Raw genomic sequence first — 12,621 nt, 5'->3', positions numbered from 1 at the left:
GACCACGAGGGAAAGACAAAGACAGCACTGGGGGACCACGAGGGAAAGACAAAGACAGTACAGTGGGACCACGAGGGAAAGACAAAGACAGCACATGGGGACCACGAGGGAAAGACAAAGACAGCACATGGGGACCACGAGGGAAAGACAAAGACAGCACATGGGGACCGCGAGGGAAAGACAAAGACAGTACAGGGGGACCGCGAGGGAAAGACAAAGACAGTACATGGGGACCGCGAGGGAAAGACAAAATCAGCACATGGGGACCGCGAGGGAAAGACAAAGACAGTACAGGGGGACCGCAAGGGAAAGACAAAAACAGCACATGGGGACCGCGAGGGAAAGACAAAGACAGTACAGTGGGACCACGAGGGAAAGACAAAAACAGCACATGGGGACCGCGAGGGAAAGACAAAGACAGTACAGTGGGACCACGAGGGAAAGACAAAAACAGCACATGGGGACCGCGAGGGAAAGACAAAGACAGTACAGGGGGACCGCGAGGGAAAGACAAAGACAGCACATGGGGACCGCGAGGGAAAGACAAAGACCAAGACAAAAGACCAAAGATGGTTTAAAATATATCTCTGCATTTTCCAGGGTTGCTGACACCGAGTCGTTCTTCATCAACTGTGTCATTCATTTTGGAAATGGAAGTTTCCACGCAACGCATGAATTGTCACGAGTCAAGAGGAAGTCTCTCGTCATCATCAAATGACAAATATATTACATTGTGAAAATTAAAGATTTCAAATAAACCTATTTAAAGTGTATGCGCAAATAACTAATAAATAAAGAAACGAAGAAATATCTCTCGGTAATTTCCTGAACCATATTTTACTTCCGGCTAATAATGTTGAATGAAATAAAAACGAAGAAATATATGTCGTTTTGTGACGACTGTCATCAAAAGTAAACCGTGAATTCACTCGGTTTATTCGGTTCGGCTCGGTTCACTCGGTTTAAAGAAAAAGCGATAATGTCGAAATGTTGCCGTCTGTGTCATGTTGGGCGGTGTATGATAATTGTTGGCTGTTGGGCGGTGATATGGTGTATTTTAAAAAATATATCTCTGCGTTTTCCCACGTTTCTGACACCGAGTCTAAAACCATGAATAAAAATGAAATCAGATGGTGAGTTAGATTGGAGATAAAGGCGTGAGAGAGACTCAATGGCCTTGAAGTTACAGGCCTTTGAGAATTCATTTCGTTCTATAAACGGCAACTTTCATCGGATTTTCTTCCCGTTTTTTTTCAACCGAGTCTAAAACTATGTTAGCGACTGTGAAAAATGAAATGATATATCGAATTTTTAATATATATCGACACGTTGCCATCGGTGTCATGTTGGGCGGTGTATGATACACCATGACGCGATTTTTAAAAATATATCTCTGCATTTTCCCGCGTTTGTGGAATGTTCTCAATTATTGCCGACACCGAGTCTAAAACCATCGATAAAAATGAAATCAGATGGTGAGTTAGATTGGAGATAAAGGCGTGAGAGAGACTCAATGGCCTTGAAGTTACAGGCGTTTGAGAATTCATTTCGTTCTATAAACGGCAACTTTCATCGGATTTTCTTCCCGTTTTTTTTCAACCGAGTCTAAAACTATGTTAGCGACTGTGAAAAATGAAATGATATATCGAATTTGATTTGAAATAAAACTGGGAGAGAGAGCAAGACACCACGGGCCAACAAAACAGGCCTCAAAGCTATGCGAGTTAATAAAATGGTGGATATTTGTTTATAATTATATGAAGCCTCTCCCAGAATGGGTGGAGCTACTCTGCAAACCGAGTAAGCCACACCCCGGACAGACGCCCAACAGACAGACAGAATCATCTACGGCTATTATAATATAGACTAGCGGGGTCACCCGTGGGAATCCCACGGGCATGGATGTGTGTGACATTTCGACATATTGAGTTATATGCTGCACATTCATTTTTACAAAATGGTTACTGGCAAGTCATCAGATCCAGAAATGGTGTGAATTTAGTTATTTCACATAATATGTGACCCCTCACTCCTCTCCACCTGACACTCTCCTGTCTCCACCTGACACTCTCCTGTCTCCACCTGACACTCTCCTCTCTCCACCTAGCACTCCTCTCCTCTCCAAACCCTCACATCCCTCTCCTTTCCAATCCCTCACCTCTCCAATCCCTCACACTCCTCTCCTCTGCAATCCTTCACACGCCTCTCCAATCGCGCCTCACACTCCTCTCCAATCGCGCCTCACACTCCTCTCCAATCGTGCCTCACACTCCTCTCCAATCGTGCCTCACACTCCCCTCCAATCACTCCTCTCCAATCGTGCCTCAAACTCCTCTCCAATCACGCCTCACACTCCTCTCCAATCGTGCCTCACACTCCTCTCCAATCGCGCCTCACACTCCTCTCCAATCGCGCCTCACTCGCCTCTCCAATCGGCTTTCCCCGTCTCGTTTCTCTCCCTTTTCTCCCGTCTCGTTCTTTTTCTTGCTCCAAATCGGCCCGTCGGAATCGGAAATCGGCCCGTCTCGCCCGTCGGCCCGTCGGAATCGGAAATCGGCCCGTCTTGCTTTTGTGCTTGTGCGTAAATAAATTGTGTTCATGACACCATTTCTGGTGTTGGGCTAGCGGCTAGGGTGCCGGCTTAGGATCCTGGGTTCGAATCTCGGTCGATCGCCGAATTAATGCCAGGGGGGTTGACTCAGCCTGTCATCCTTCCGAGGTCGGCTAATTGAGTACCAGTTCACTGGTAATTCCCTGTTTGTCGTTGAAGGCGGCAAAAAGGGTTGGCGTCAGGAAGGGCATCCGGCCGTAAAACATTGCTTCAAAAAGGGGACAAAAAAACAACAACTACCACGGTCCCCGAAAAGGCCAACCCCCGCTTTGCGGGGAAAAATGGCCTCTAAACGGTGGTTTTTACACCATTTCTGGATCTGATGACTTGCCAGTAACCATTTTGTAAAAATGAATGTGCAGCATCTAACTCAATATGTCGAAATGTCACACACATCCATGCCCGTGGGATTCCCACGGGTGACCCCGCAAGTTTGCATTGACGTTCGTCGATGGACTCGTTCGCCCGTCTCATTCGTTTTCTTGCTGCATCCTGTTCAAGTCTGCGTTCTTCATCGATCGTCTCATTCATTTTGGAAATAGAAGTTTCCACGCAGCGCATGAATTGTCACGATCCTCAAGAGGAATTTGTCTCGTAATCATCAAATGATAAATGGCAAGTAAATTATATTGTGGAAAATTAAAGATTTCAAATAAACCTATTTAAAGTGTATTCGCACATAACTAATTTTAAAAAACGAAGAAATATCTCTCGGTAATTTCCTGAAACATATTTTACTTCCGGCTAATAATGTTGAATTAAATAAAAACGAAGAAATATATGTCGGCATCATTGTTGACGTTTTTGTGACGACTGTCATCAAACGAAAAAGTAATATATCTTAACGGAAAAGCAAAAGCGAATTTTTAATATATATCGACACGTTGCCGTCGGTGTCATGTTGGGCGGTGTATGATACACCATGACGCGATTTTTAAAAATATATCTCTGCATTTTCCCGCGTGTGTGGAATGTTCTCAATTATTGCTGACACCGAGTCCAAAACCATCGATAAAAATGAAATCATATGGTGAGTTAGATTGGAGATAAAGGCGTGAGAGAGACTCAATGGCCTTGAAGTTGAAGTTACAGGCGTTTGAGAATTCATTTCGTTCTATAAACGGCAACTTTCATTGGATTTCCTTCCCGTTTTTTTTCAACCGAGTCGAAAACTATGTTAGCGACTGTGAAAAATGAAATGATATATCGAATTTTTAATATGTATCGACACGTTGCCGTCGGTGTCATGTTAGGCGGTGTATGATACACCATGACGCGATTTTAAAAAATATATCTGCATTTTCCCGCGTGTGTGGAATGTTCTCAATTATTGCTGACACCGACTCTAAAACCATCGATAAAAATGAAATCATATGGTGAGTTAGATTGGAGATAAAGGCGTGAGAGAGACTCAATGGCCTTGAAGTTACAGGCATTTGAGAATTCATTTCGTTCTATAAACGGCAACTTTCATCGGATTTTCTTCTCGTTTTTTTTCAACCGAGTCTAAAACTATGTTAGCGACTGTGAAAAATGAAATGATATATCGAATTTAAAATAGATATCGACACATTGCCGTCGGTGTCATGTTGGGCGGTGTATGATACACCATGACGCGATTTTAAAAAATATATCTCTGCATTTTCCCGCGTGTGTGGAATGTTTGTGGAAAATTAAAGATTTCAAATAAACCTATTTAAAGTGTATGCGCACATAACTAATAAAAAAAACGAAGAAATATCTCTCGGTAATTTCCTGAAACATATTTTACTTCCGGCTAATATGTTGAATGAAATAAAAACGAAGAAATATATGTCGGCATCATTGTTGACGTTTTTGTGACGACTATCATCAAACGAAATAGTAATATATCATAACGGAAAAGCAAAAGCGAATTTTTAATATATATCGACACATTGCCGGCGGTGTCATGTTGGGCGGTGTATGATACACCATGACGCGATTTTAAAAAATATATCTCTGCATTTTCCCGCGTGTGTGGATTGTTCTCAATTATTGCTGACACCGAGTCTAAAAGTAAAACCATCGATAAAAATGAAATCATATGGTGAGTTAGATTGGAGATAAAGGCGTGAGAGAGACTCAATGGCCTTGAAGTTACAGGCCTTTGAGAATTCATTTCGTTCTATAAACGGCAACTTTCATCGGATTTTCTTCCCGTTTTTTTTCAACCGAGTCTAAAACTATGTTAGCGACTGTGAAAAATGAAATGATTTATCGAATTTGATTTGAAATAAAACTGGGGGAGAGCAAGACACCACGGGCCTACAAAACAGGACTCAAAGCTATGCGAGTTAATAAAATGGTGGATATTTGTTTATAGCCACTCCCAGAATGGGTGGAGCTATGGGTGGAGCTACTCTGCAAACCGAGTAAGCCACACCCCGGACAGACACCCAACAGATAGACAGACAGACAGACAGAATCATCTACGGCTATTATAATATAGATTGTTGTTCACGTGAATTGATAATTTGGGTGTGAGTTTTACTTTTGTTTGTTAAAAGAGTTTATGCCTGCAAAGAAGGTTTTCACCATGTTCAAACTTTCTTTCTTGAGGGGGGGGAAGTGTTACGGATTCGTCACTTCTGTTGTTGTGGTTTTCATCCACTGTAAACATTGTTGGTTCCATGTACTATTATTGTTGTCGTTTAAGGGAAATAGAGATTACTATTTTCAAAAGGTAAAAAAGTTAATGTTCTAAATGAAACCGGAACCGGATGACGACAAAGAGGAAGAGGAGGAAGAGAAGGCGGAGCGAGTGAGTCGGACAAGAAGCCGAGCTGCTTCAAGGTCCTGAGCAAACGTTGGTGAACGAGGGTCACGTGTGAACTTTGGGTTTCCTGGGAAAGGGATTCCTGTGACAGAGTTGTTATCGCTGTGAGAGATAAACCTGCGTGACAGGTTTTGCGGTTGATTCCGAAGAGAATCATCGAAGTCCCATTACGCCACGAGAACGGGCCATCGGCCATCTTGACTCGCGCGCTTTGCGCATCGCTCAAGGTTTTTTTCACTTCGCTTCAAAAATTCTCACCGCATCGAGACGTTAATTTGGTGTGTGTGTGTAACGTGGCTTTTGAGTGGGAAATCTGCGGTTCGCCGATTGAGAGCCGTCAAACATCCATACCTGAAGGTGTGATTTCCCCGTCGCTTCTCGAGGACACCTTCGCCCATCTTTGGCAGTGTAACTGCCAACCCAACGGGATTCTGGTCTCTATACGACATCATACGGACGATCACTGGAGTGGATCGACTTTGGCTTTAAGCCGGAATCAACTTTGGCTTGAAGCCAGGAATAGAGACATTGGGATTGTTCTTCTTTTCGCTCACCTGGAGCACAGTGAGTTATATTGTACGAACCTGATGGTACCATCATAGGAAATATATATTGGTTATACAATTGATTACTATTGTTTTTGTGTTGTTATTCTTGTGTGACCTTAATACAATATTTGTTTGTTGGTAACTATTGGTGTGGTTTCACCATTGATCTTTGACACAGAATAACACATCTTTCTGCCGAGACTCCTCTCGGGGCTCGGAGGTACACCGTGACCGGGGTTTGGGGAGGAGCACTTAACAATATATACATATATATGTATACATATATATATATATATGATTTAAAACAATGATGTATTACCCTCACCGATTTGAACTTTATCCAACCCTGTTTTTCTCTTAGTAGATTGAGAAACAGAACCGATATCTGGAAAAGCAGAAGGCTTTGTTTATTTTATAAGATGTTTGAAATCTCTGTTTTCTCGATGACTTGACATTTTATGGCTGGGAGAGTTGGATATGAAGAAAGAAAAGAGCTGATCCAAGGAGTTGAAGAGTCACGCAAGACTTGCTATCTCTGTGAACCTTGTTTGACCTACCGTCTTTGATCTCTGACCATAAATAGCCATGCCACAGCTACCTCGGGGAGCTCTTGGTTCAGTTGTAATGTATTAAATGTAGTGTGTTGATCTGTGTTGAATGTAGCGCAGTGATTTCGTTTTATTCGTGGATGTGTAACTCAAACGGAAGTGTTTTTCTGTAAATATTGTTACGGATCTCGGGGGTCGGCGCTCCCCTTATCAAGGGGAGGTTAATCCCCTTGTCTTTTTAGCTGGCCGTCCTGAGTCCTGGGGGTTATACCGCCCTTCCCGGCGCGGCGTTAGATAGGGTTTGCTAGGCCTAGGGGTTCACTACTACCAAAGTACCAACGCCAGCCGGAAACGAGGGAATAACTCCCGCTCGAACCACGGATATGTTGGAAAATGCCGAGCGGTTAGCAATCTGCGACCCGAGCTGTTAACAATGACTAAACCCGATTCTGAGCGGTTCCTAATCGTGCCACAGGTACTCAATTGAGAAAAGACGAAAGCGAAGGGATTAAGACAAAACCAGAAAGAACAGGTGAATTTATTACAAACAAAAAGAGGAAAGGAAAGAATGTACAAGAAAGGAAGAAGAAGAAGCAGGACACAGGGCAGTCTGAAAGCAGTCTTATTCTATACCCCAGACAAACATACACACTCACACGGGGATTGTAGCTGGTAGGTGGTCAGGTAGAGGGTCCGGTGACGGGGTCCAGGCGAGGCTCCAGTCCAAGCTCCGGTTCAGCGGGCGAAAACCCGGCAGGCAGCTCCGCGCGTAGTTGGACGCGAGCGGACCTTACATATGGCGGGGGGGGGGGGGGGGGGGGAGGCTGGTGTCCCATACGTGTGCGCTCCTGGACAAGTCCGTTAATAAGCGCGTCTCCAACCAAACTTGTGCGCATTTCCCAATCAGACTCGTATAAGCGCGTCTCCAACCCGAGTCCTTTTTACCGCCAACCTTCCACTCGAGTGCTGCCGTATCTCCTCCTCAAAAGAAGTCCGTAAAAGGGCTTTGCGTTCGCGCTTATATAAAGCGCCACGCGATCACTACGCGGCCCTCAAGGCCACGCCTGTCGGTGATGTTACATCAGCCCTGGTTGGCTGGTGAGGGCTTACCGGCCACGCCTTTGACGGCTGGTTGACAGGCCACACCTTCTTCTTGGCGTTCCGCCCCCTTTTTCCTCGGGCCTGACCGCATGGTTCATGGCGGCGCTTGAGCGAACGCTGAGGCACCGACTGTAGGGGCGCATAATGGCGTCGCTTGGAGAGGGAGGTCGCAAAATGGACGGAATGGGCCTAATTTTATTTGATTGACGCAACACAGATTCAACTATTGGAAACACGGCCTTATCTAAAACACATAATAATGAAATAACTGAGTTCTATGATGGCCTAAGTGTTGCTTGTGGCCAACTAGGGGTGCAACCTTTAACCTTTTAATAATGGGATATTTACAAGTAATATTATTTACAAGTGAGGGTTCTAAAACCGCAACAATATCTTTGGTACCAGTGAATCAAGTACTCCCATGTGTCATTAAATTATTCTTCTGATCATTATTATTCTGATTCATGTGTCAATTGTCTTCTGAGATGAGTGTGGACATTTAATTCTCTTGGGTCTTGTCAAATCATTTAAAGGCTAAATTAATTAATTAAAATCCACCACAGTATTTACGGGGAACTATCGCAGACGGGAACTTCAGCTAGTTCAATTAATCAACTCTCCAGCACTCCACCCATCCTTCAGCGTCCTCAAACGTATTTTTGACTCGAAGGTCTCAAGAAACTCATTTTGCAATAAATGTTCATTTCCCATTAATCGTACACTTTTCAAAATCCAATCTCACCCCTCCCCTCCAAATCTTCCCCATCACCCCTTCCCTCCAAAACCTCCCCATCACCCCTTCCCTCCTAAACTTCCCCATAACCGCTCCCCTTCAAAACTTCCCCATCACCCCTCCCCTCCAAATCTACTCCTTGCCCCTCCCCTCCAAATCTCCCCCATCACCCATCTCTTTCAAATATTCCCCCTTGCCCCTCCCCTCCAAATCTTCCCCATCACACATCCCTTTCAAATCTTCCCCCCTTGCCCCTCCCCTCCAAATCTTCCCCATCACCCCTTCCCTCCAAAACTTCCCCATCACCCCTCCCCTCCAAAACTTCCCCATCACCCCTCCCCTCTAAATTTACCCCCTTGCCCCTCCCCTCCAAAACATCCCCATCACCCATCCCTTTCAAATCTCCCCCCTCGCCCCTTCCCTCCTAAACTCCCCTCACACCCCTCCCCTCCTAGACTCCCCTCTCACCCCTCCTCCTCAAAGCGTCCTCCCCGCTTCTTCCCCCTTCCAACTTTCACCTTCATCTCCCTCAACCTTCTGCCTCACTCTTCCCCCTCCTCAAATAACACCTCACTGCCCCTCACCCAATCACCATCAAACCTTTTGTCCGCCCCATTCTTCCCTTTATCCAAGCTATTCTGAAATCTCTGACACACCTTCAACAGCTCTCCCTACCTCTTCCACACCTTACCCTACCGCACCCCCCCCCCCCCCACCTCTGTTCTGTATCCGATGCTCCCCCTTCCTCTTCTTTAACAGTATGGACCTCAAACATCCGGGGCTTTCGCTCAAACTTGACTGATCTCTCCATGCAGGTTGCTTCTGACAAACCAGACGTGATCTGCTTAACAGAAACTTTCCTCCTCCATGATGTCTCTGATTCCTTGGTATCTCTCCCAGGTTACTCCCTCCCCCGGTATGATAGACCTGAGCCTCGTCCTGGAGGTGGGGTTGCTATCTTTATAAAAAACAACTCTTCCTCACTCGCCCTGCACTGCCCTCTCTCCACCTCACCCCCAGGAATACCTTTGGCTACGGCTTCCCCTTCGCTCCCACCTTTTGTTCATATGTGTGTTGTACCGTCCACCAAACAGTAATGACTCCATCTACATCTCGCTGTCTGATAATATGGACCAACTTCTATCTACCCATCCCAACTCTCTCTTCCTCATATGTGGTGATTTCAATTGTCACCATGCCAGTTGGCTGGGTGTGGGTACCTCTCTCACCAGCCATGGCTCCTCAGCAAAGGACTTCTGCGACTCACTGGGACTGACACAATCTGTCAATTTCCCGACCCTGATCTCAGTCAACAGAGCAACTTCTCTTCTGGACTTGGTTATGACTAACTTCCCTGAAAATGTCTGCTGCTCTTCTTCTGCTCCAATCGGCTCATCTGATCATGTGCTTGTTAAAGTTGACATCTCTCTGACCATTCTCAGAGAGCCTCCTCAGCGTCGACGAGTCTGGCATTTCACTCAGGCCAACTGGCACGGTCTTCAAGCAGCCATCAATCATCTGGACTGGTCTCCCATCTCTACCGCCTCTGACATCAACTCATCCTGGGAATTCTTCCAAAGTAAATTGCTCTCTCTCATGCACAGATTTATCCCATCTAGTCTTCAGTTGTCATACCCTTCCTCCCATCCATGGTCCACGGAATCTTGTGGTGAGGCTATTGCCCAGAAACAACTTGCTTTCGTCTCCTGGAAAGCAAATCCAACAGAAGGAAATCTCATTTCCTTTCACAAAGCCCGAAACAAGTGTGTGTCCACCCTCAGGAGAGCCAGGAAACAATATCTCTCCGTTCTCAGGACCGAACTCTCTTATCTGTCTCCCTCTTCCAAATCCTGTTGGCGTCTGGTCAAATCTGTTTCTGGTGTTTGCTCCGCCTCCATCCCCTCCCTCACCTCAAACGGCCACACGGCTGACTCCGCACGTGAAAAAGCTGAATGCCTCAACTCTGTGTTTGCCTCTAAATCTTGTGTCCCAAACCCATCCCTCTCTGTACCCACCATACCCAGCTGCTCCTGGACTCTGTGTCCTTTCCTCCTGACAAGGTGGAAAAGTTTCTGTCAACCCTCGACTCTGATTCTGCAACTGGACCTGACGGCATCAGCCCACGGGTCCTAAAATCCTGTTCTTCCGCTCTTTCACTCCCTCTCTCTGTTCTCTTCACCATCTCTTTTGCTCAAGGTCATCTGCCATCTGCTTGGAAATCTGCCAACATCACCGCTTTGCACAAAAAAGGTGCAAAAACAGATCCCAGCAACTACAGACCAATCAGCCTTCTCCCAATTATCAGCAAAGTCATGGACTCCATCATCGCTTCAGATATTAAATCTTTCCTCTTCTCAAATGGCTTGATCTCTGATAATAAATTTGGTTTCAGACCTGGTCACTCTACTCTGGACATTCTGCTTTCTCAACAATGGATGGAGGTCCTCAATGCCAAACAGGAAATTAGAGCTGTCTCCCTTGACATATCACGTGCCTTCGATACGGTCTGGCACCCCGCTCTGCTCACCAAACTCTCCTCTTTTGGTATCCATGGAAATCTCCACGCATAGCTGGCGGACTTCCTCTATAGTCGTAGTCAACGTGTGGCCCTGAATGGGTTTCTCTCATCTCCTCTTCCTGTTCAGGCTGGAGTTCCCCAAGGCAGTGTTCTGGGCCCTGTGCTTTTTCTGGTCTTCATCAATGATCTCTCTGACTCTCTTGAAAATCCTCTCTATCTCTTTGCTGATGACTCTACTCTCTGTCACTCCATTCTTCATCCCTCAGATCAGCAGTCTGCAGCATCCTCACTCTCTGCAGACCTGGACAAAATCACAGACTGGGCAAACAAGTGGAACATGTCTTTCAATCCTGACAAATCTCACACTCTTACGGTCTCTCCAAAAAGACCGACTGGACAACCATCCCATCCACTTTCTGAATAATCCTCTCCAAGAAGTTCTGTCACTCAAGCTTTTGGGTCTCACTATCTGCCATGATCTTTCCTGGGAAAACCACATTTCAAATCTGGCCTCCAAAGCCAGTCGCCGACTGGGCATCCTCCGTCGTGCGAAGTCCTTCCTTGGCACACCTGAGCTCCTCACAACATACAAGGCTTTCATCCGCAGCTCAATGGAATACTGCTCTCCCCTCTGGGCTGGTGCTCCTGCCTCACACCTAGCTCGTCTTCATGCTGTTGAAACCAAAGCATTCAGAATCATTGAAATTTCCCACGATGAAGCTAACTCCAAGGGCCTCTCACTCACTCACCGCAGGCATGTTGGTGGTCTTTCCGTCTAATACCGACTCCTCTCTGGCCTTGCCCCCCCCCCCCCAGCTCTCTCTGGGCTCTGTCCCGCAAATATTCCTCCAGGTCACACAAGATCTGCCTGCAACCCTCTTATGGTTAAACTGCCAAAATCAAGACTCTCTGCTCACCTTCACTCCTTCATTCCTCTTTTCTCCCGCCTCTGGAACAAACTCCCTCACTCTCTTCAATCCCACTCCATCCTCCAGGTCTTTAAAACAGCTGTTCACCACCATCTCTTATCTTCCCCTATCCAAAACCTTGATCTTTTCTACCCCCGCTAATTTCACCCCAATTCCACTTTTTTGAAATACCAACTTCTGTCCTGGAAGTCCTTGGTGTCCTTGTGTTTTATACTTCTCCCACCCCCGCCCCCCCCTTCCCACGCCTCCTCCCCCCAAGCCCTCTCCCTCCCACACATCTCCCTGCTCTCAAATGTTGCGTTTGTGTGCTTCCCCTTCTCTCCCGATCTTGTCTTCCGCTCCCTCTTTTTATATATTTTGTTTGTCTGGTTGATTTGTTTGTGAAGTAAATGTTAGCTCTTTCACGAGCCTCGATTCAGTATCCAAAAAAAAAATGCTCAACATACCTTGTCCCATATAGTAAGGGCATTTGGAGACGTCGCCTTTTCCATCGTGCAACGGGACTCCGGCTTGGTTTTCCTCGGTTGGCAGAGCTTTCCCCACCTTATCAAGCTCTTCAAACATCTGCTGAGCAATGATAATGATGAAGATAAAAGAAATCATTCAAAACAAACATTGCAAATTCAGTCTGAGGAAGGGTTCCTCAACTGAGTTAGGATGTTTACTTGGTTTGGATTCTCAATATAATACTTTGATCTTCCAATCCAGAGAATGGTCTTTGTCATGTGAGATCTTTAACAATACATTATGGCAGAGCGACGGGACACCCAGGTTAGCATCCGAGGGATGGGGCACCTATTTCTTCAAGGTCCTGCTCGTGAAGCACCGGTCCGACG

At 45.9% G+C, this 12,621-nt stretch overlaps 1 protein-coding gene across 4 annotated transcripts in view; it reads right to left on the bottom strand.

Moving 5' to 3' along the window:
* The window catches only part of LOC137414068 (heme oxygenase 2), a 61,650-nt gene that overhangs the window by 26,761 nt on the left and 22,268 nt on the right, over positions 1-12,621 (bottom strand). For 2 of the 4 annotated variants that reach the window (XM_068099538.2, XM_078778510.1), the window contains exon 5: positions 12,232-12,349. In XM_068099538.2, the coding sequence (XP_067955639.1) occupies positions 12,232-12,349 (118 nt within the window). Of the gene's footprint in view, positions 1-12,231; positions 12,353-12,621 lie in introns of all 4 variants that reach the window. The other 2 variants (XM_068099536.2, XM_068099537.2) reach the window with 1 other exon arrangement.

Source organism: Myxine glutinosa, chromosome 5, assembly GCF_964187855.1.
Source record: "Myxine glutinosa chromosome 5, kmMyxGlut1.1, whole genome shotgun sequence".
Taxonomy (NCBI): domain Eukaryota; kingdom Metazoa; phylum Chordata; class Myxini; order Myxiniformes; family Myxinidae; genus Myxine; species Myxine glutinosa.
This window is presented reverse-complemented; position numbering and strand designations above follow the sequence as displayed.